This window comes from Pituophis catenifer, unplaced genomic scaffold (genome assembly GCF_029215685.1).
Source record: "Pituophis catenifer annectens isolate HBS135680 unplaced genomic scaffold, rPitCat1.0.hap2 SCAF_4, whole genome shotgun sequence".
NCBI lineage: Eukaryota > Metazoa > Chordata > Lepidosauria > Squamata > Colubridae > Pituophis > Pituophis catenifer.
The window spans coordinates 33,221,472-33,247,574 of record NW_027256884.1 but is presented as its reverse complement, the minus strand read 5'-3'; the positions used below and the strand labels follow the sequence as shown (position 1 = coordinate 33,247,574).

General features: G+C 34.5%; 1 protein-coding gene across 1 annotated transcript; it reads left to right on the top strand.

Moving 5' to 3' along the window:
* The first annotated feature begins 624 nt into the window (after nt 1-624).
* SLC5A7 (solute carrier family 5 member 7) lies at nt 625-22,331 on the top strand. Its single transcript, XM_070943447.1, has 8 exons — nt 625-802; nt 7,385-7,498; nt 8,431-8,586; nt 13,573-13,721; nt 17,141-17,284; nt 18,461-18,614; nt 20,153-20,370; nt 21,708-22,331. The coding sequence occupies exons 1-8, from the start codon at nt 625-627 to the stop codon at nt 22,329-22,331; spliced, it is 1,737 nt and encodes a 578-aa protein (XP_070799548.1).
* Nucleotides 22,332-26,103: the final 3,772 nt, after the last annotated feature.

Here is a 26,103-nt window from a genome sequence, read left to right as displayed (position 1 = left end):
TTCTACACTTCTATCGTTTATTTCTTGGGGTTCTTGATTGCGCTGGATTGTATTTATTTTTTAAGTGTTCTTGTGCTGAAGCTGACTATCATGATAATAGCAAACTTGAAACAGTTGTGTGGAGATAGAAATATCATTTTTGTCAACAAAGATTACTGGTTTAAAAATAGAAAATATTACTTTTTCACATTTTGTTCTTTACTTTTTATAGTTTTTCAATTGGCATAATGTGTTTAATAAAAAAATAATTTTACCAAAAGGACAGTAAAGAAAGGTTTCTCATTGTAAAAGATTAAAGTTGGTTTTACACACTTTTTAAAGATTTCTAATCAGTTTCTTTTGCTTAAATCAGAACAAAATCATCATTTTAATCTTTAAAACTTGGAAATAATATATTAATAGTTAATAATATATTAGAATGACACTGATTGTTTGGAACATTGATAAGATTATGTTTAAAATAAAAAATAATACCATAAAGAATTGTCGATTGAATTCAGATATTATAAGGTGTGATTTACTATGTATGTACAATTGAGGTTCGGCAAGTACATAATATGTGATTATTTTTTTATAGTTCCCATATTATGAAATAGCAATCCAGAAACCTGTTGTGACTTCAAAATGGCTTTTCACGTGGAAGGGTTGATAGCTATCATTTTGTTCTATTTGGTCATCCTGTTTGTTGGAATATGGGCTGCTTGGAAGACAAAAAACAGTGGGAGTGATGGAGATCGTAGTGAAGCTATTATAGTTGGTGGAAGAGATATTGGCTTGCTAGTTGGTGGATTTACCATGACTGGTATGTTTCACACTTTTTACCTATTATTCAAGTGTGTCATTTATAAGGTGACAGAAATGTATCCTTTCCAAATATGAAACTTTGTAATCAGAGAAAATGTTTATTAGTTTTCACTTAAACTAGAAGGTCTGAATAGTTCTGAAAGGCTTCAACAAGTTGCTTCCAAGTATTTGTACCAAAAATGGTGATTTGTATATCTGTCTTTGAAAATTACAACCCACTGAGTTTTGCTTAATAATGCAACATGAACGTATAAACATAGAGCTATTTCTTCTGTACATCCTCTTATTATTTATTACAAAAGCTATCTAGTGAAATTACATTTCCTGTTTTTGTATCATTTTTGGTAAAATCAAAAGAAAGTAATGTAAACAAAAAAGTCATAGCTATTTGCATAATGAGCACAATGAGAAAGAATTAAAATATAATGCATCAATACCACTTTAGTCCCAGCCAGACATCTCTACTCATTTCAACACAATTACATGAGAAATGTACTGAAACTTCTTCGTAATGATTTAGCCAGATCATTTTGAACAGGGTGATTCCCAAATTAAATATTTGTAGTTAAGGCACCAAAAGTAGAAGAATCCTGAAAATGTTTCATCAGAAATTATTATTCTATGTAATTGATTTTTCATAAGTAGAATTGGCCTGATTGTCTACATAAGAGTCCCCCTTAATGTTATTTTCACAGATATCGGAAATGATGGATCATGAAGTCTCTATTTTTTTCAAAATATTTGGACTCCATAACATCAAATGATGAGTCACAGTACACTAAATGCACTAAAATATATAAAAAGACTGGCAGTGTTACAAACTGTCACGTAAGAATTGTATAAAATTCAATGAGATAAGAAATGACTGCAATCAAGCAAAAGGATTTGTCTTTTATGTGCTTAATGTTTTCTGAAGAAAAGTTATTTGAGTCCCCAATTTTATATTCTTTTTTATTCATCTTTGAGTTTTTAATGCTTTGCCTTCAGTTTTCAAAATCACATTATTTGGGTTTTATTTTTAATTGAAGGATTAATTTCAATATTATATCAGTATTCGTAATTGTGATGACATTCTGGTACAGGCAAGAGTACAAATTTATAATAAGGAAAATATTTAATTTTAATTTAATTCAATCACTAAGTAAAATCCTGTGCTTTTTACAACATCAAATTTTGTTGCAAGAATCTATAGTTCTGTTAAGCTAAATAAATAAATATGCACTATCAGTACGGTAGTTGCTTTCATCCACTGGATTGCTATTTTCCAGTCATTCAGAGACACAACTGCCATCACTTTACAGTGCTGGGTTCTGAAGCCATATGGACTAAGGAAAATTATTTAGTAGATTATCAGTCCCATAAGTATTTATTGCCATCAACTGTAATTCCACAATGATTTTTGACTTGCAAATATTAAAATATGTAAAATAACCATTTAAATGATAACATTGCATTTAACTTTCTCAATAAACTGAATACTAGTCCTGAGAACAATCAGAACTTTGCAGTCTGTTTTGCTCAGAAGACTGCAACTGTCTAAGATTATCTACATTAATATTTATAAAAGAAAAATAAATTCTTCAACCAATTAGTGGTAAAAATAAGATTTTTTTTTAAATGAATGTATTAGTTCACAAAAGACACAGTTAACAAGAAATTAGAGACCAATTTAGAATTTAGAAACATTGAGCAATAAAATGAAAATAAAATAAGCGACACTGTATTTCTATTTCCCTATTTTATAGCTGTGTATGTGTGTATGTATGTATGTTAATATTTGATTTCATTCTAATATTATGGAATTATATTGATACACAAATTACACATCTGGTTTTACTCTGTGCCTTCAGCTGTGCTTTAAATAGCTGTTCTCTAATTGTCCTGAAATTAGGACAATTAAATCTGTAATCTATATTAAGCAATACACTTAATATAACTGATAAATTTAATTTTTCCCTTAATTTTTCCTTGTTTTCCTTGTTTTCCCCTTTAGTTCTACTGTTACATATGTTATTCATGTTATTTCAAAACAACATTCAATTTTTTATAAAAAAAAGAACTGGTAATAATTTACTGAAACTAAAATCAAAACTCTCTACTCATCACAACTAAAACTAGTTCCAAAAGGGTGGAAAAAGAAATTTTGCTATCTTTTCTACCATAAGTTTATGAAAAATATTCCATCCATCAAGGTCCAAATGATGGGCGCTAATATGACATACACTGTTTGTTAATGTATGTACGTATGACTGAAATAATTATATGAGATATAACAATGTGTGAATGAAACAATTATAATAGCACTGAATAGAAAACAGACTCTCCCTAATATAAATATCCTGTAGTGTATTGAGTTGTAAAGGAATGGAGCATAAGATTTGGGTGACAAATGTAAAACAAGGACATGAATGAATAAAATAACTTTTTATTGCTACATGAGGTGCTATTTAATTGTTATTTATTTTTATTTTAAATGAGGTCTTCTTTTTATGGTGTTGATATCTTGGATTTCACTATTTCTTCTTTGCCTAGAAAATGTTGGTAATGGAGAATTTGAAAACATAATAAATAAGTCATCTGTAATTTATTGAAAGAGAATAGATTCCACAAAAATATTTGAATAATAATATTTAGAAAAAGAAAAACAATAAAACTTAAAAAAATATTTAGAAAAAGAAGTAGTTCTATTAGTTTAGGTGAACAGTGATGTGAAAATGCTCTGTTTGATGTTCTTTTTTAAAGGAATCTATACCAATAGGAACTAAACACGGGTTGGAGTATAGAATTTTTTTCTTCAGTGATGTCAATTATGTTCTTTTGCAGGATTTTTCTATTTCATTTTCCTACATAATATTTTTCTATCCTACCCATGAAGTTCCAACTGAGTGTGCTAAATTATAATCGCACTACAGATAATCAATCTGATCAGAAACCAACATTTGACCATATCCCTTAGCAATGGAAATCCAGCAGTGCACATTGCTATCATTAACTAAATATGACTAATCATTAGACAAGGGCCTTCCCCAATCCAAAATACTTCTGGATTGGTCCTTCCCAGCCTTGAGCCTTGATAAGACAAGGGACTGCCTCTTCTTCAATTGTCCTCATCCACCTATCTGGAGTGTGGTGGTTCCTGAGGTTAGAATGCCGGGCTGACGATCAGCAGCTTGCGTTCAAGATCCACTGCTGCCACAGGGCAGGGTGAGCTCCCATCACATGCTCCAGCACATGACCCAGAAATTCTAAAGCAGTGACCACAAGTAGATTAATGGGTACTAGTTCGGTGGACAACTTCATTGGAACACAAAAGGAGCCCCCAACTGGGCGTCCTCCAGGCAACAACGATGCTTTCATCACGGAAGTTAAAAAAAATCCAACTATCTTCCCCTCCCCAATAACTCTGTCCTTTCTGTTACCTCGCATTCTGTCACCTTTGCTGGCTTTGCTGGCCTGTGCTTACTGGCCCTAACAGCCCCACAGGACTTCAAGCAGCATTCTATGGTAATGGCGCTAAGACTGCTGATGGGGTGCTACTGTGCCGGGCAGCAAAGGACCAGAGATTGGGGAGGAATAGAGAGGTGGAGAGAGCTGAAGCAACCCTTTGATTGTAAGTGTGGGTAAGCTTCCAAACACCTGTATTTTGATCACAAGATTTCATGGGCACTGCAATGGCCATAACTTAGGAGACTGGGTGTAAATAGCATTTGTACAGCACTGTCATAACTTTGAATGGTCGCTGAATAAATGGTCATAATCTGAGGACAATCTCTATAGGTTTTTTGTTTCCTATATTATTCTTAGTTTGTGTGTGGAAAGTGCTACTTTGGCTAGAGCAGGACCGCAGTATGGATAATGTTAAGGTTTGCTACAAAAGCCAGCAATGCTACCTGAATGTGCCAGACCTTATATCCATGGTTATATCTAATTGTTATATCAATTGTCTGCATAGCCATATCCAATTGTAATATCTGCATAGCTATCATGCAGTTAAAATTCTGTTAGCTTTCATTGGCTTTTCAGAGCCATTCAGTTACATGTTCTTTCCACTATATTATGTGGAATCAACACAAGCAGAATAAACAATAGGACTTTGTCCTCATTCAATAGTCATAGCTTCCTAGCATGCTTTGCTTCCACTATCTGGCTGGAAAGCTTCCAGAAAAAAAGGAGGGATATAAATTATTATTATTGTTAGTATTTATATCCTCATCTTCGACTAGAAGTAAAGTATTAATGATTTGCAGACTGATTATATGTCATTGATTTTACAATATCCTATTCTTTTGATAAGAAATAATATCAGAATAATATCTATATAATTTTTTTTTCACTTCTGTTACAGTGCATTATAATATCCCCTTTTATCTGTATAGGGGGGTATTATCATTAGGCATAGGAATTAGGCAATGTTTTATATTTAGACAATAGATTAACCTCCACTATGATCCTAGGAAGCCATTCCAATAAATAGGACATTTTGTACTATTTTCACTTATTTTATTGAGATTTTATTGAAATTTATTGCTTGCTATCCCAATGGGGAGGGTTTTTTCTTCTTTTTAAACCTATATTAGACTGTTAAAAATCCCCCAATCTAGTACCATTCTTATTTGGCTTATTGGGGTATATTTATTAAACATTAAAGCAGCCTGTTCTGAAAAATATGTCACTTGTATCAGCTAGCAAATTTGGACATAGAAAGAATGACCTGGACCAGATTAAGGGAACTTAATCAGACTTTGAGTTTCTGTGTGGAATAACCTTTGGTACAATTGGGGGGTCAGCTCTTCCAGGGATCATCAAGGAAAGGCTAATGCAACCTTATGAATTATACTGAGTCAGTTTGCTCAAAACCGTACTTCCAACTGAAGGGAGTTATTAAGTGGAATACCATATATAGAGACAGAAATGAAGAAGGAAGACAGTCAGAGAATGCCAAACTGATTGTTGCCCATAGAAATAAAGGTAGTCCACAATTGAGCCCAAATTTTATGTTGCTAAGTGAAACATTTGTTAAATGAGTTTGTTCCATTTTACAACTTTTCTTGCCCCATTTGTTAAGTAATTGCAGTTGTTAAATTAGTAACACCATTGTTAAGTGAATCTGGTTTCCCCATTGACTTTGTTTGTCAAAAGGTCACAAAAAGGGATCACATGACCCTGGGACACTGCGACCGTCATAAATATGAACCAGTTGCCAAGCATCCAAATGTAAATCATGTGATAATGGGGATGCTGCAACGGTCATATGTGTGAAAATTGGTCATAAGTCACTTTTTTCAGTGCCTTTGTAACTTTGAACAGTCACTAAGTGAACTGTTGCAAGTTGAGGACTACCTGTACAGAGATTTCATCTGGAATATCTGTACAGTAGTCCTTGACTTACAGTACAACAGTTAATTTAGTGACTTTCAAAGTTACAGTAGCATTGAAAAAAGTGACTTATGACTGTTTTAAGTCAATGGGGAAGCCAGATTCACTTAACAACCACGTTACTAACTTAACCAATGTAGTGATTCACTTAACAACTACAGCAGGAAAAATCATAAAGTGAGGCAAAACTCACTTAACAAATTTTTCACTTAGCAGCAAAAAGTTTGGGCTCAATTTTGGTCGTAAATTGAGGATTACCTGTACTCCTTTTGGAAACCAGAGATGGCTCATTACTATATGATGATACCAGTCTGCATTCTTCTTGTGTCCAACCAACAATTTCAGTCCAAGAATAGGAGATCCTATTATTCAACAACTTTATACTATTGATAATCTTGAATGGCTCTTCAGAAGATCACAGGGCCAATGATGGCCATTATTTATGAATTAGTGTGGATCCATGATGTATTTCTTAGTTCTTTTGCTTATTTGTTCCCTATGATGATCATTAAGTGTTGTACCTTATGATTCTTGATGAATATATCTTTTCTTTTATGTACACTGAGAGCATATGCACCAAGACAAATTCCTTGTGTGTCCAATCACACTTGGCCAATAAAAAATTCTATTCTATTCTTAAAATATTTTTAAAAGGCAACCTGTAGGAGACATAATCATTGCCATTATAATGCAGAATTTCACTTAATATCTGAACATTCTCCCAGCCTGACTAATAATACATATCTTTGTGAGCTGCGCTAAAGTGCTCAGTATGATAGTGATGCTACTGAGAATCAGTTAACTAGGTACTCAGAAAAGAGCTACTTAACAGTACTTCACTGCCATTTCTTCTATGAATGAAGATGAGACTTTTGTAGAAATACAGAGCCTAAGAAATTAAAAAAGAGTCTAACCAAAGACAAAGTAACAAGAACATTTAGGCTAATATTTAGAGGTATGTACTGTATATATGCCAGTTAAATTTTACTTTTATTTCTTTCTCTTTCCCATTACTTATTTAAATAGACTAAACCTACTAATGTTTAGTCTATAATGTAAATTTGCAAATTACGTGGATGCAAATAGATCTTTAGATGAGATGTGATTTTGTGCAATATTCTTCATTATATTACTTTTGCTGTCAATTATTTAGTTTTGCTTTCTCCATCCATTGTGTAATGGATGTCGTTCACTTCTTCCACAGCCACTTGGGTTGGAGGCGGTTATATAAATGGAACAGCTGAAGCAGTGTATCTTCCAGACTATGGACTTGCCTGGGCTCAGGCACCCATTGGGTATTCGCTTAGCCTAATTGTAGGTAAGCTAAAGATGGAAACAAAGCAGAAGAAACATATCTTGTTAAAATGACAAAGTTGAAGTCAATATACTATGAATATCTGTTCCTGTGTTTCTCTTTCATTGTAAATCAATTTCAGGAGGATGGGTGGAGCCAGCAATAGAGATGGTATCCACAGAACTATGTTCACCTACCTTGTAACAAGGTATTAAGTACAAAATTCTTGTCAAAGCCTGGTGTTTAGTGGTTTTGTTGTGGCCAGTTTTTTAAAAATGTATGGGAAACTTAGAGGAAGATCCTTCCCTTATTTTCCTCTCCATATTGAGTGGCATCAAGAATTCGTCAGTTTTAGATTAAACTAAACAAGTGAAAAGTGAAGGAAATTAAGTCCTGTTGATTTTTCTGAATCATAGAATCAAAAGCTTGGGATAGTTTAGGCCATTCTCCAACTTCCTGTTCAGGGCAGGAGTACAAATTAAAGCATTTAAGCAAATGGGAATAAAACCTTTGCTTTAATATACCCAACCCAGTTTTATAACAAATTACTTTTCACTACTGATTTTTTCCTCAGTTGGGATAACTACATAAAACTAACTAAAGTAGTTGACCACATTAAGTCTGTGTCCAAGTGATAATTTCTATTCTTTTACTGAAAGACCTAATGCTGATTATAATATTCCACTAGTCATTGCACTATCAATCAGTAATAGTAACAAGTATAAGAACCTCAATTCCATTACTATATAGTCATTTCAACAATAATTGAGAAGACTTATTGGATTGTTATATTAGATTGTTATGTTATATTATGGAAAATTATTTACATATCAGTTATGTCTCTCATAAGTAAATTGATATTACATATATTAAACCAAACATCCTCCATTTTTATGACTGGTTACTTGATCCAGAAAAATAATTAGAATCCTATTTTTTTTTAATGAATCTTTCAGGTGGCATGTTTTTTGCAAAGCCCATGCGTTCCAAAGGGTATGTAACAATGTTGGATCCATTTCAGCAAATTTATGGAAAACGGATGGGAGGGCTTATCTTCATACCTGCCTTGATGGGAGAAATGTTCTGGGCAGCAGCCATCTTTTCTGCACTAGGTAAGGAATTCTGTAAACAAATCAATTGTATAAAATACAGTAGGTCTGAATAAGGATGAAATATGCAAATTGATATACATGTTCTTTTAAACAAACGCTTAAAAATTGAACAAGCCTTCCCAAATTTAAAAGATAACTACAGTTTGGGAGTACTAATCAGAACACTGATAGTAAAATACTGTGTAGAAAAGCCAGGTGTTCTCTTTTTTATAGTAATATTTGAGGAGAGTAATCATAAGGATTTAGCTGTACAATTGGATTTAGAGAGATTTTGAATGGGGATAGCACAATTCAAAATGTATTTTTAAACATTTAAAACATTTGGCCTATGTAGCTAATACCTTAATATCTGGAAGTCTATATATTCTACTTGTGCATATATCATACACACAGTATATATGCTATTTAGTTGCAACATACGGGATTGTGCATGCTGAAATTTTATTACTGCAAACTTGTATATCCATTTAAATGTGTACCTAGTGAATAACTAGCCTGAGCCCCACTGAAGACATAAAATTGAATAATTTTACTTATTTATCTATTTAAATTGTATAAAATCATTCCACTCACAATTTATGACTCTGGGTGAATTATACCAGTAAAAATAAAACACAATAAAAGTCAAAAAATAAATACAGTACAAAATACAATCAATTTAGAGATAAATATGGGTATTACAAAACTCTTTCATAGCAGAATGGTTCATCTACTACCCTGATATAATAATAGTGACAATATCACTTTATTTTTTCACTCAGGTTGGCAACTAATAATAATATATGCCTTTGAATATTTATTAAAACCAATATAAATTTTAATTTCTGACCTACAGCCTGGTAAGGTGCATGTCATGTCTTTAAAGTGTTCTTCTGAAACCAAAGGGAGCTGGAATGAACAAAACTTCAAGGGAAGACATTCCACCACCCAAAAGTCATATAGAGAAGTACTTTATTCATATGCTAGATAAAATAAGCTCCTGATTGCAAGATCATTTTCAGAAAAACCTATTTAAAGATGTTGATGAAGATTTTCAGTTATCCAGGTAGAGTTGTCTGTTGAGTCATGGCAACTGGACTTAAGTCCATTAGCCATGACTCAACTTCCAGACCTATCTAAAAATATTAATGCCCATCAATTAAGTTCTTCATAAGACAGGAAGTCTCTAAAATGGCTATGTATGGCTTTAAAGGCAAGCCCCAATATGAAACTCTAAGTCTAAAGAAAGCCACTTCCTACCTAGAGTGAGCAATTTGAAATCCTCAGCTGACAGATTCTTTTGCCTGATATTTATTTACTTACTTATTTAACATGGTATACTGCTGACTACCAATGCCAATTTTTCAATTTAAAATAAATGTAAAATTGAGAAGCTAAAAGTGCTTAAGATGCCACTTCAGCAAGCAAGTGACATTAATGACTGATATTACTGAGTATTTATATTATTAAAAGCTTACAAGGAAAAAAATGCTTTAAAGGATTTTTAAATAGCTAATAAAGATGTAAGGCCCCTCCATTCTACAGGAAATACAGTCCAAAAATATGCAAAGGCTCAATCCCGAGTTGCTTCCTAAAGAATTTTTAAAGGAATTGTATAAACCTCTTTCTGAAAGGCTGCCCCATGTAATAAAAAGACCACATTTTTAAGGCCATTATCTTTCAGAAATGGACTCAGCTGGCATATCAACAAAAGCTGATAAAAGGCACTCCAGGCTATTTCCTCAATCTGTGAAGATCAAGAAAGGTTTGCTCCAGAAGCTTGCCTTTAAACTATGATGTGCTCTTTTTAGGAGAGTATAATCCAAGGGTGAAATCCAGCAGGTTCTGACAGATTCTGGAGAACCAGTAGCGGAAATTTTGAGCAGTTCGGAGAACCGGCAAATACCACCTCTGGCTGGCCTCAGAGTGGGGTGGGAATGGAGATTTTGCAATATCCTTTCTCTGGAGTGGGGTGGGAATGGAGATTTTGAAGTATCGTTCCCCTGCCATGCCCACCAAGCCACTCCCACCAAGCCATACCATGTCCAAGCCACGCCCAGAGAACCGGTAGTAAAAAAAATTGGATTTCACCACTGGTATAATCCCATTCTGAATATACACATTTACCATGACTTTGGAAGTCTGGCCACTCACAATGAGCACCTCCAATCTGTCTGTATTTTATTGCAGTGTATTATCCCTCTTCTAGTTCATTACTGACTTCAGGCAGACGTTGAAGGAAAGTATACAATTTTCTAAAATGTCACAGAGAAATTCATTTGGGTTTTCAATACATCAGCATACTGATGCTGCCCAGCAAAAAAAAATCAGATAATCTTCCCCAATGTTTTCAAGTAGGCATTGAAAAAACACAGAAGACACAGTGGAGTCCTGAGCAAATTTATATAATAGTTCTTGTTTCAAGGATCAAATATCTACAAATGATATAATCTGAAATATAACTGAAAGATAGAAATGGAAAACCTGTACAACCATGCCTTCTGTCCCCAAATTTCTCTAGTGATCTAGAAGAATTCCTTCAAATTCCTCTCCTAATAATCTAGGCTGAAATCAGTTAATTCATAGTACAAGAATCTAAGAACTCTGATTAACTATATTTATTAGGCAGTAGATTAAGGTCATAGCACAAGAATTCTAGTGATGACTTTCAAACAAAACAGATATATATCAACAGCCTATGGAAGTGAAATTCTTGCCCTTTTTCTTCAAGCTTTTTTTATACAGCTTTTATAAAAGGGATAAGACTTGCCTTTTCTGTAAAAAGTGAGGCAATCTGTACCTGTTCTTTATTTTAGTAGCCATTATTCCTTTTTATTGGGATCAGCATGAGAAATCCGTCCCATAGTTACCATGTACATTAGTACTGAAAGCCACTAAGGAAGTCCAGGAGTATCGAGAAAATCATGCATTCTCTGTCAGTCTCCAAACAAACATCATTCTTCAAGCCAACTTAAGCCCATCTCAACCCCATAGGTCAACCTGAAATGGGTCAAGAAAATCTTTCCTCCAGTATTGCCTGCAGGTAAGAAGCTGCCACCATTGTCTCAATCATCTTAAATAATCATCTTAAATAAGAAGAGTTAAATATGGCCTATAATTCCTTATCTCCAGGGTATCTGGAATGGGCTTCTCAAAAGAGGATTAAGAATTGCATCCTTTAAACACAGAAACAAGCTTCCCTCCTTCAGGGAGCCATTTATCATAATTAAGGCATCTGTAATATCCTTCCGGTTACAACTGACAATACAAAATATCACAAACTGAAGCTGATATATTCTAACAATGCAAGAGAAGTTATTAAATATCATCAAGGTTAATGGTTTGCAAGGTGGTATCCAGATTGCCAAAAGTCTGAGGTACACACACTTAATATTCGTCACCTTTCTGAAACATCTGGGTAAGGAAGGTAAGTTTTTATGATGACAATTGCTTCATGTCCCTTCCCTCTTCCCCTCTAGTGGGATGCTGCAGGAAGAAACTAAACCCTCAACAGCTTACCTGCCTTCTTAAGCCACCTCATCCATGATGGATAATTTGTTTTATTTTGAACTGTATTTCATAGAAGGAAAATCTGGTTCTTTGGAGGGCTGGAAACTTTCTAAAAGCTGACACGGCTATCAGAAGACAAAATAGCCCTTAAAGTTCTAATATCTCTTTCCTAATAATAACTTAATAATTTCCAATACCAATCTACTATTCCCACCACTACTGTGATTACTACCACAGGTTCCTGTGCCCTCATTGCAAACTCACTTTATCAACTCAATTAAATATAATAATTGGTCTTTATTTTCCTGTTGTACAGCTTGAATTGGGGCAATATACAAAATTTATATAATAAATAAATCATGTAAGTGGGGAGGGAGTCCTTCTGATAAATCTCTGAACTGTCCTTTGCAACTTTTGTCACCTAACAACCAATAACTATGTATATAGAGTAGGTTGCCAGTGACATGTTTTAAAATAAATAAAATAATCAGCCTTACTTCCAGCTGTGTTTTGATTATCTGGAAAGCAACAGGGAGGTTTTAAACTATAATTTTGTTGCAAGTGCTCAAGAAACCAAGAATAAACTGCATGCTGAGGTGATGGAAACTGAGTGGCTTAAACAATTTTCAGAGAATTTAATATGCAAGTTCTCTTTTAATTCAAGTTACTGTGCATGAAAGCTTTCTGTTGTATTTCACATTGTGGAAGCAAATATTGTAAAAGCTTGTTATGCTCACAAAAAAAAACAACAACTTATAATTAAGAACTAGGATTTTACTGCTTTAAATGCTGAGGAATGGTTGCCACTTATAAACACATTGAGTCAGGACCAAGGACAGCAACACATTCAAGCATAAGCACTATGCTTTTTGTCCATGAAACTTTGAATATTAACAGGATCATTTGAATGGTTAAGTAACATTATCAGGAGTGTATCCTGGATACCACATGTTCACTTCCAATGTGCTGAGCAAACCCTACAATTCTCATATGTAACTTTTGGTTTAGAAACAATGGCTAGAGTAATATATTTCAGTGTAAACAGAATCTACCAGCATAACAATTATATTCTTCCAGTTTATTGCTACAGAATTTCATTCAACATTCCTATTTTTTCCCCTATTTCTTTTTTTAGAGTCACTGCATGTTTTCTTTCTTATGCTGGTATCTCTTCACATATCTTACTATGCTGAGCACTTCTCTCTCTCTCTCTCTCTCTCTCCCTCCCCCCCAATTTGGAGATCTTTTCACTGACATTTAATTTAGAAAGTTATGAGCTTCATTAGATCCTTGAGAAGATAGTATACACATCAGACTACATGTGTCTTCTGCAAGTATTGTCAATCTTTTTCTTTTTTTTTCCTCATGAAACTAAAATCTTGTTTTAGAAGTAGAGACAAAAAGGTACAAAAATGACCTTCTCAGTCACATTGAAATGCTTTGAAAAGTACACAAATTGTTAGCAGACATTTAATCTATTTCTCTGCCTTGTTACAGGTGCCACCATAAGTGTGATAATTGACATCAACAACACCATTTCAGTTATTATTTCTGCCTCCATTGCAACCCTGTATACCTTAGTGGGAGGACTTTATTCAGTAGCTTACACTGATGTGGTCCAGCTGTTCTGCATTTTCTTAGGACTTGTGAGTTTTGTATTTACTTTTCCATATGTAACACCAAGGTGATTGTATTTTACATCAAGCACAGGAAGTAGATGCTTCATGTCAGTATAGATTACAGGAACATGCTGATTAATGTGTGGAAGAAAGGGAATATTAAGAGTCTATATTACTCTTGTCTTAACTATTGTTTTAGAATAAATCAGCACCAACCATAACTGTGATTTATATTAAATAAGAATCAAATATGAACATAGATTGAAATCAATTTAAAAGTTGCTGATGAATTGCAAGATTGTAGATAATGAGAGAAGTTGATTTGTACCCAAGAGAATAAGATGTGAGAAATGGCCAGGAAAGATGATGATATAAGAATGGTTCTTGATTTGCCAGTGCCTCTGAATATTTATCCAGGATACAAGAACAGAATCTGATTGGGCTATCAGTTGAGTTAAATCCTTCACTTCTGGCCACATAATCTTTTCTGAGGGCACCATCTTTACTTAGAGGGTGCATAACAGGCATGTGATATCTACAGTTCTGCTTTCCAAACCTTGCTACTGCTTTTCCCTCTGTTCTTACCTCCATTGTGCACACATCTGATATAGGAAGAGAATGCTTTCATTTAGCTCAAGACCAGAATTATCTCCCTTCCACTCCATTGTATCCAGATTATGTCAGTAGGAAAAACTGAAAGCAAAATCCCAGCCCCTCAGTTAAACTCTGCTTACTCCAGTAAAACATACCCTCAGTACTGCTTCTCTTTGTGCACACAGAGGCAACAGATGGTATCTTCTTTCCACACAAGACAGCACTGTGATGGAGGAAATCTTTGTTTGCCTTTGTTTATAGAAAATATATGCAAAGAAATATTGTTCTCTACCTACTTTTGCACAAAAAAGGCAGAGATCCCTATCAGAGAATAAACCTCTCCCAGAAAATAAACTTTTATAGAGTATGGGTTTTATTTATTATTTATTTATTAAGAAGTTTTGTATGGCCACCCAACTCAGTCGCAATGACTCCAGGTGACTTACAGAAGCAAAACCCAATATAAACCCCAATAAACGCCCCACCCCACCCCAGGCAGCAACAATCATTTCCCCAATGTTGGGGGAATTGACACATTCTATTTCTTTATATCTTCCATTTTCTTTTGTTTATCCCTTCCCTCTCTCAATTTCTCTTCCCTATGCTAGAAAAGACTTGCCTTTGACTTTAAATACAGTATCTGATCTTAACTTTATGATTATCTGTTGCCTTATGGATCAGATTTAAGCGTGACTGATCACATGTTTAAGAAAGCCTTTCAATAATAAAATCAGATAGTCAACATCCAGTTAGCATCTATGTGCAACAGCACTAATGCTGCATGTTGCCATTATATACCGACAAGGATTCTTGGATCCAGTAGAAAAGAATATATTTAGTTCAGGAATGAACTGTGGAGAACTTGATGTTCTCTGAGCTTTGTTGTTTGCTTTCAGTTGTTTCATTACTATAAAATATGTTCCAACAAAATAGATACCTATGCAACAACTTTATTAAAAGGTGCCTGAACACTCCAACACTATAGCACACAACACAAGCTATGAAAAGGATACATTAAAAACCATACTTCAAAAAACATCTCAGAAACAACAAACTATTCCAACCAGGTGGCATTATGGTAGTACACAAACTAACTAAAAAACCCCAAAACATCTTAAGTAAACCAAAGGTCCAGTAGTCCAAGAACAGAAGAAACAGGATTCATCTACAACATAAAGTGTAAGGACTGTAACAGCCATTATGTAGGACAGACAGACAGAAGACTGGAAGAGCACATCCCTGAACACCAAAAAGCAAGCAGAAGACACAATGAAAATTCATTAATTTCACAACACATGGATAGGCTCAACCATAGTTTCAAGCATAGTTTCAACTGGGAAACTGTGAGCATCCTAGACCAATCTAAATTCAAAAACACTAGGGAATTTGTGGGAGTTTGTCATTCAGACAAATCAGTCATCAATAGACACACAGAGATAAATCAATAGATACACAAAGATAAATCACATTTACACTCTATTCAAAAAAGACAATTAAAAAAAAGAAGGATCCTCTATAGCAGTCTGTACCCAATAAGCGGGGATTAACACCAGGCAAACAATCAAGAAAAAAACCCCAAACAACTCTAATCAAGAAACCACACCCCACCAACAATGGTAGTGCAAGCTGTATATAAATAGGGAACAAACCCCACTAGCACTGATGATGTTATCTAGTTGGGTGATAAACCACCTTCAAGCAAACAACCAAGCTCAGAGAGCACCAAAGACTTGACAAAGCTGTATAGTTGCAAACATTTACTTATTGTATTCTTAAAAAGACTTGCCCAGTCACATCAATAAGTGCAATGCAATGGAGACTTTGTATCAGGAGTATGTGCAAGAGAGCAAATGTGTACAGATGCCTCTGTTCTCCTCACATACTGCTTCCTTTTCATTCTACAGTTCCAACATACCTACATACACACACACACATACAGAATTGAATACTGTTATAAAACTGGAGCTCAGTCCTCTGCTTAAGTAGGCTGAGCTGTGTTCACTGATGCTTATTACCAAATAAACACAGCCAGGAGTTCCCAGTCCCAAGAACCAAGATGGGGCCATTGACTTTGTTCTGTATTCCTAGTATTGTGTGTTCCCTTGTTAAGTAAGAGGCTAAAGTTTCATACCTTTTGTTCCTAAAACAAAAGAACATCCTAGAACATTTTCATTCTCTGATCCAATTCATTCTAGAAGTAGAATGTGAATTCAAAATAGGAAATAGAATGGACGTTGGTTTTACCTGATACGTCCTTTCTCAATCAGGAGGAAATTATCCTTTCTTTCACAAGAAAATAATATGAGCAATATGTTTTCAGGAAAATAATTTCAGATGCCTACAATTTCTTTCAAGTAATTAAAGGAAAGCCAGTTAAACAGAAAAGGATTGTTTTGGTTTTAGGTTCTGTTCTCTCACTGTCAGAGACACACATAGTAGAATCAGAGAGAGGACCTTCTGCTACCAATTTTGAAACTTCCTGCCAAAGAAGATCACTTTAGTTCCATGCTTGTTGTCTTTCAATCTCAAAGACCTTTTAAAAAAAAAAAAAGATAAGATATCATCTCATTTGTGTGAAGAAGAAAGTTACAGCCAGTGGGTACAAAGTGTTTATTTTCTCTAGATATGTTTCTTTCCATGCATTTTTAATTGGCATATATTAATCTTTGAATGATCATATAACAGTCTTCTCTGTTAAGTTTGGTAAAAAGATAAGAAGAAATGTAAATAAAACCATTTCGATATTTCCTTGCCTGCAAAAATGTTTTGCAACTAAAAAATGACGAATGAAGAAGATAAAAGCAGAAATGTTTATGCCATTCTTTTACTGTCTGCTTCAATTTTTTTCACAGTGGATCAGCATCCCATTTGCCATTTCCCATCCTGCAGTGACAAGCATTGGGTACACAGCTGTGCATGAAGTATATCAAAAACCTTGGCTTGGAACCATTAAATCCCCTGACATATACAAATGGATTGACGATTTCTTCTTACTGGTGAGATTTTTGTGAAAGACCACAAACCACTTAAGGTTTATTTTCCAAACTCTTAAATTACAAATTGTCTAATGCTGGGAGAGGCAACCTAGATCCCTCCAGATGTTTTGGAGATCTGTTCCTATCAGCCCTAACTACCAAGGAATTGTGTTGGTTGTAATCCAAAATGATTGAATTATACTATTATATGCCCTAGCAAAATAACTTTGAACAACTGCACAAATAACCTTTTAAATTTAACTGTATGCTGAAGATATGTAATTATAGTTATATGACATTGTGAAAAAGCAGAAGACCTCTCTCTAATAGTGAGGTTCTAATACTCTTCTAATAGTGAATATGATGGGATTCAGTAGATCTGCAACAGAAGAGTGGTTAGATAGATACATATTTGAAAGATTGGATAAATGTATTTAGAAAAAAACACTTAAAATCTTGAAGTAGGAAGTTATATTTCTGGGTTACAGAGCAGAATAGAAATGTGTGAGGGAACCGTATGAAATTGGTTTACTATATAAAATTCCCAATACAAATTCTGTAACATGTCTGAATGCCTTGTGCAAAATTAACAGAAAAATGATGCATCAGCAATTGGTTTTTAAACCAGTAAATATCTAAAGCCAAACCAGCTTCTATGTGGATAAACAGCTTAACACAACAGCTTCTATACAGTTATTTTTTGAGATTTGCCAGTCCTGTCACTGGAGATCCCTTTCTGGAACTATTTTCTGTCCAGAAAAAAAGGAACTAGAGAGTGTTTTCAACCTTGACAACTTTAAGATGTCTCAACTTCAATTCCCAGAATTCTGGGACTAGAAGTCCACACATCTTAAAGTTGCTGAAGTTTAGAAGCACTGAATTAGAGACAAGCCAAGAATGAAGGAATCATGAAAAATTCTTCTCTCCTGCTGCTTTCTTGAAATGTAACCCAAAAAATAATGGGGTTTGGAGGGAAAATCTAGCTTAAAGGGACAACCTTCTTTCTGGGTCAGCTTAAGTTTCTTTCCATACTTTGGTCAGGAAGAAAATTTCTGCAAGGTTTAAAGCATTATTTTACTGCTGAAGGTAATTGGCTGCTAGGCAAATAGGTTTGATAAAGGAGCATGTTGTTTGGATTCATGTGAGTGTCTATTTGCCAGGAATAAATGCTGCAATGATGTTTATGATTATTTGTAGATGTTAGGAGGAATCCCATGGCAAGCCTATTTCCAGCGAGTCCTTTCTTCTTCATCAGCTACGTATGCACAAATGCTCTCTTTTCTGGCAGCATTTGGATGTCTTATAATGGCAATACCCTCAGTGCTTATTGGTGCCATTGGTGCATCAACAGGTACATCAACCATTTATTTTAGTAACAAACTAATGGTTCTGAGAGCTCAAGAAATGAGCCTCTACACATTTTGAAAGTGAATATCTAGCAATAAATGAATATCCAGAGTAGACATGTGTTATCTCAAAGCTGTAGCAACCTTACAATGTTTGTAATATATCAGTACTATTTTTATAATTATGGTGTAGTTCCCAATAGTATTAAAACAAATATACTATCCTAAACATTTTCATAGAAGAATAGAATTCAGTTTGGAAAGGCCATTTGGGCAACTGTTCTATTTAAATTTTAATTGTACCCATGATATATAGTTGACCTTTATGAACCATGAATTAAATGCTTAGCCTGAAGCCTTTTAAAGTCTACTAGATTTCACAACTGCAAATTTGGCATAATACTAGCCAAATTTGGCATCTAAACCAGGGGTCACCAACCTTTCGGACCTCAGGGACCACTAAATTCATAATTTTAAATCCCACAGACCACTAATATGATCTGCCTAATGACTGGCTGGGTGTGCATATGACTTGGTGGACATGGCCAACTCAATGTCACTCACATTGAGGGGCACCTTGCCAGCCTCTACTCACTACTCCTTACCTGCCCGCCCAGGCTCTTTAGAGCCCCAACAGGAAGCAGTTGCTGGAACTAAGGAGCTACCATGAGAAAGAGTTGGCAAAACAGCTGGCTCAGTTCAAATTGGATCTGACCAAGAAGGCTTAGCAGAAGCACCTCACTGAGGACTACGAGCATAGGTTTTCCAAATAGAGGGAAGACCTTTGGGAGTGCAAGACCAGGTACGGGCGCCTGGAGGCTCAGAGGGCTGAGATAGTCAGCCAGGTCCAGGCCATGATGCAGTCCCACTGGAAAAAGGTCCTCCGGCTCTTCACCAGCAGTGGTGCTTCCTTCCAGCCTTCACCCAAAGCCCCGCACCAGGAGGCTGAAGCAGACCCCAAGTTGGAATTTCTGCCCCCTCTGACCCACACAAAAAGACCCCGAAGGGGGAAACTCTCTGCAGCAACACAAACATTCATTGCACGTATCTGGCCCAGGGGCCATAGTTTGAGGACCCCTGATTTAGTGCAGTATAAAAAATGCAAATAATTTTTCTGGGGACCACCAAAATTTTCTCATGGACCACCAGTGGTCCATAGACCACCAGTTGGTGACCGCTGATCTAAACCATAAATTTAAAACTAGTGAAGGCATATTTTGTAACACAAATTTAAAACTAGTGAAGGCATATTTTGTAACACATAATTGTGAATATTGGCATAGACCACAGAATCCAGCAATTAAATCCAGCTTTTTTAAAAAACTTTTTAGAACAGATACCAGAATTGCAAAGGGAAGGGCATTATCATGATCCAGTACATTAAATAAACGTTCCTGTTAGATACATCTTATATGTTTAAGGTTCTTTAATTGCTGGTCATGTTATAGATGTCAGATTGTTTATGAGCATAAATATTCTAATTATTGATTTCAGGTACAGGTCTATCCACTAGTACTGTAATTAGTATATGTTTATGTTACAGCTTGGAATCAGACTGAATATACTGGTCAGGACCCTAAATCTGAAGATAAAAGCGACATGATATTACCAATTGTCCTTCAATATCTTTGTCCAGTGTACATTTCGTTCTTCGGCCTTGGGGCAGTGTCTGCTGCTGTAATGTCCTCTGCTGACTCTTCCATTTTATCAGCAAGTTCTATGTTTGCACGGAATATATACCAGCTTTCATTTCGGCAAACTGTAAGACTATATTATAAACACAGTATCATTTTGTAATGTTATAAGAGCTGTAGTTGGCAGTTGATACTTTCATGTATATAGGAAGGAAAGAGTACCTTGAACCATTTGTGTTCAATCTATGACAATCATTGAGAAGTGAAGGAATTATGCTCACTTGCTTCTGATGTTCTCAAACTTTTGGATGTTCTAGAAGCAAAAGTCTTCCATAGTTTTTAATCTTCAAAGTTTAAAAGAGGAAAATCAATCCTATACCTTATACTGAAGATGAGCTGCAATCTTATCTCTTAAAATTGAGTTAATGATTTATACAGGCAAATCTTTTCAATGAACTCTCATTGTACATTTCACACTGAAAATTGTGAGATAGGTAATATATGCTCCAAATAAGCGGCCTTTGCCTAGAAACCTACTTTATTTAATTTTGAGTAAATGCAGAGACAACTATGAATAAAGTGAAACAAGCCAGGTGAATAATTCCTTAAATAGAAGGAATAATATTGGAATTACAATTTACAGGATTTTGGCTTTATGACCAAGGAAAGAATTGCAAAGTGAAAACTTTTCCACAGCTGGATAACTTGCACTAAATGCAATGTTACCATTTATGAAGATACAGCATTTAAAACAAAATTTTTAAAGTGCCTTTTTGACCAGAATGCAGCTGAAAACAATTCTCCTACATGTATTCAAAGGAGTTTCCAGTAATTTGGATTTTCTTCTGCTGGCCACATTCACAATCAGAAATAGCATAGATAATTTTCCCAACAGTTTACAGGATGAAAAAGTTCATATAATATTCTCCTTCCAGGTTGTACAAACAGAGAATAGTTTGCTATCTTGAGTTTTATATATATATAATTCCAGTATATATTTCTGTTACTACTTACTACTAATAATAATAATAATTCACACAATATCTACCTATCCTAGGTCCTTGGGAAGGACTTGCTAGACAGATAAAAAATGTCAAATCCATTCTAATCACAGTCCAGATGACTTTGTAACCAACCATAATACTGTAATGATATTTTCCTATCTTTCAGGAAAAATTCCTTTTATACCAGAATTGGTTGCCAGAACAGAACAGAATTGTGAAGGGAAGGATATTATCATGATCCAGTATATTAAATCTTTGTTCATGTTAGATATATCTTATATGCCTAAGATTCTTTAATTGCTGGTCATGTTATAGATGTCAAATAGTTTATGAGCCATAAGTATTCTAATTAACAGCATTTTTTATCATTTTGAATTATTCATATAATTCTGTTGATACCTATGTAGTATATAAAAACTTGTAGTAGAAAGCAAAATCAAACTGTTCCTATATTTTACAGGCTTCAGACAACGAAATAGTTTGGGTCATGCGAATTACCATTTTTATGTTTGGAGCTGCAGCAACAGCGATGGCTCTGCTAGCTCAATCCATATATGGTCTCTGGTACCTCAGCTCTGATCTGGTTTACATCATCATCTTCCCCCAACTTTTATGTGTTCTTTTTATCAAAGGAACAAATACTTATGGTGCCATTATAGGATACTTATTTGGGCTCCTACTTCGAATTACTGGAGGAGAAGCTTATCTATCCTTACCGCCTTTGATTTTGTATCCTGGTTGGTATCTTGATGATGATGGCATATACATTCAGAGATTTCCTTTTAAGACATTAGCTATGCTTACTTCTTTCTTTACAAATATTGCAGTATCCTATCTAGCAAAATACTTATTTGAAAGTGGCACTTTACCACCCAAACTAGACTTCCTTGATGCTGTTGTTGCAAAGTACAGTAAAGAGAACATGGACAAGGCTACTCTTGTGAAAAGTGACAATATTGTTTTAAATGAACTGGCACCAGTGAACCCTCGACACAGTTTGAATCTGAGCTCTACTTTTACAAATAAAGAAGCCTTCAGCGATATGGATTCAAGTCCAGAGGTATCCACTGCAGAGGAGAAATGACAACAGCCCAGATGAAGAGAAATACTGCTTTTGCCTCACCCATAGTGCAACAGGATATGCTGCCATGGGAAATTAAAAGTAGCTTGGGAAGAAATGGATGGAGACAAAAAAAAAAAAAACCCACTACCATGCAGCTCTTTTAGTTTGTGTCTTGAAAGAGGAACAATTTGGATTAAACTCTTACACAGTATTATCAAAAACATGTTGGGGAGAATTATAGTATATCTCATTCCACTACAGTATTTGAATGTCAATAAGAGAGAAAATTCAACATCCAGAGAAAAAAAACATTGGTTTCTTTAAAATTTATATCACTAATTTGCACAGGTAGAAATAATTTGCAAATTCAGAATCCCCATTTTCCCAGTTCTCCCCCATCTGCTAACTTGACAGCTTTTATTTTGCACATCTTGGAGCAAGATTGAGCTGCTGAATGTCAGCAGCATTCCCAAAACTGCACCACTGAACATTAACTTCAAGTGTAAACATTTAGTAGTGAATCTTTCTTGAATTTTTTTAGAAATAAGAAACCAAATGTTGTGTTAAGATCCTAACACTTTAAACAAAATGTAATTACACAAAGGGCAATATATAGCACTGCTATTTTAGTGATGTCATTAGAAAAAATGAGACCATCAGCTGCTGTCCAAGTTTATAGTTAGGATGGAATTTTCTCAAATAGAGAAACTCTTGAAATATATAATTAATTTGTGTCACAAGTTTAATAGGAAACATTGTTGATTTTTTTTTATCAACATAAAAAATTTGCCAAGATTGGAAAAAACAGGGATTGCTCCCTTGCCTTCAGAAGTAGAAGGGAAAACAAATATTCAATATCAGCTAGTGTGTCCTGTATGGTAGCAAGGTATTCAATAAAGAAGAGGAACTTAACAGATTCTATGATCTCCAGCAATAAATCGTGCTCCTAAAATTAATAGATTTAATAACCATGTATATTTTATATCTTTTAAACTATAGATTCAGCCCCTTACAATTAGTAAATTGAAATATTCTAATAATATTCTTTTCTTTCATGAAAATTAAGGTTTTTCTCTCAGCAGTTACTCTTTTATAAAGCTTGTAAAAAATAACAACCATGATGTAGCCACCCTGGTTTTCAAGTAGTTATATCTAGAGCGCCCTTGAGTGTTTTTTAAATATTCAGAATTCCTAAACGGTGCTCAAAATGATCTGGGAAGAGAATAAAAGTTTTAGCATCTCTCTTTCTTCAGCATTTTCTATCTTTAAAACAGTCATTAAAAAAAAAGCAGCTAGCTGATTAATGCCTTCCAAGCATGGTAGCTTTAAATGTGCAGAGTTTATTTTATGTATAATACTATTCCAACTGTTGATATCCCTTTTGTCATCTGAAATGATATTCCTTGGCAGGCAGTTTAATCATCTGGATTTTCTGCTTCTTTTTTTCTTTGTGGAACATTGCTAGGTAGCTAACTGCTTGATTAGACTACGTTGACCTTGCATTCAAATCATAGCTTTGTATAACATCTAACAGTGTGGATTCAGTGTATGTATATGTGTGCAAAATATCACCTTTTGTAGTCAGTGTCAATATAAGCCTTGGTAAATTGCTATCATGCGTGCATTCACCTAATTATATCCATGTTTCTCCAGAGCAGTTTTAATTTGGATAAATGTGATATATGGTCCTCTGAGCAAGGCTTTTGTATGTATGCAAGAGGATTTATGCTCCCTTTTGAAATTTATTACAGGAAAATAGCAGGAAAATGTGTTTCAGCATTTGATGCATTCCCTTAAATATATGATGGAACAATTAGCCTTTTGGGAAGCAAGATTACATCCTCCATCCATCAGTATCTAGAACAGGGATGGGAAACTATGGCCCTTTTATGACTATGGCCCTATAAAAGGGCCATAGTTCCACACCTCTGATCTAGAATGACCAATCAGTGCAAAAAAAATTAAAAATAAAAACCTGCATGGTTGCTGACACTGTTTGTTTTTTATTCTCAGAAACAATAGAAAAAAGAATGAATTGTTACTTTTAAATTGTGTTCCACACTAAACTCTCATCCATAAAGCTACATGCTATACATGTGCTCAGACATTAGGGAATATTTTCCTGAATAACATTTCTTTTCTTCTCAAGAGGAGAGGGAAACAGAGAAATGCTGTCACAATACTGAGATCCAGTGCACCCCAAAGATTTTCTTCATTGGCTGATTATATTTATTCCCTCTGCTGCTTTCCCACAACTAGTGACTTCTTTCCATTCACTGGATGTCTCAAATCATTCTCTCTGCATTATTTTTGCCTCTCTTATAGATTGCTACCAGTGTGGTAACAATTCTTTGATTTGTGGTAAAAAATTAGTTTTGGTCAGAATATAATTTTTATTGAACTGTGAATTATACATTAGATACTCCATCAAAAGTTAATTAAATATTTTAATGTGTAATATTCTCCTCTCAGCAGTAAAAAAAAAAATACAGCAAAAATTTGAATTGAGAATTCAATCTGAGAGGAAAAGCTGGAAAGATGGCTTGTATTCTTGAAAGTGAGAACTACTAAGGATTACACACCCAGTTTATGGTATTCACAAATGACTAAATCATCAAAAGAATTATAATTTTCAGGGAGTCATAAAATTGGAGGAGATTCATGAACTCCATTATTTCCCTAAGCTGCTGCCATTTCCCCATTACTTTTTCACTCTTCATTAGTTCAGTGAAGTATTTTCCAGGTGGAGTCTAGATAGAAAATGGCTGCTACCATTACATGAGCATTGCTGAACCATAGCATTAGAGAAAGAGACAGCCTATCAGCTCCAGTAGAATTAATATCATAATGAAATAGGCAGTGCATGTGTTTTAAAAAAAAACATTAAAGGAAACCAAATCCATTTTCCCTGTCACACACCTCAAATTTCAATGCTTGTAAGAAGACAATTTAATCCTAAAATTGTATATGTAGAAATATCCTATTGTCTATTAAAAGGCATTTTAAACTTGAGGGAGGAAAGAGATAGTAAATTAACCAATTACATATTTTGATTAAAATGTATAAAATTGTGGATTACAATTTAAATTGCTGCTAAAAGAAAAAAAATCAATAGGATTTTGAATATTTACACTTTTCACCAGTTTTTAAAAGGTTAATTTGCAGTCTGTGTGCAAATTTTCTTTAATACTAACCTAATACATATATAAGATAACAAATTTAATTGGCTCTATTTATATTTAATTTTTTTAAAAAACTGTAATTTCATTTCGGTTTATGAACTGAATCATTATTGGCAAACTGCCTCCAACAAACATCCTCACCATATGTTCTGTTGGTTTAGAAAAATATAGCCTTATTTCCAAGCCTACCAAATTAAACAAATTATAAACCAGAGATTGATACAAGCCATGGATTGCTGCAAGCCATAGATTGGCATTTCAACATCTTGGTTATGTATTTAACTAGTGAAGCTAGTTAATTGTATTACTTCCACTCCTGTACTGCTAGACATGGGAAAATGGTAGGACAAGAAATGAAATTTACCAAATACAATAGGAGCATGACCTGATTTTACAAAGGAAAAGATGCATGAATCTCTTATTGTATTTCTCTCCTCACTTAAATCAGTTCAAGTAATCTGTCATTGATTACAGAGGGAGAAATGTAAAATTTCTCTATTTCTATTTTCCTTTGCCAAAGCTAATTATATGTTTGGTATACAGCATATTGTCATGCCTTTTTAAAATAAATTTTATTTTGGATTTTTAAAAATCCAGTGTTTTCAGTGTAA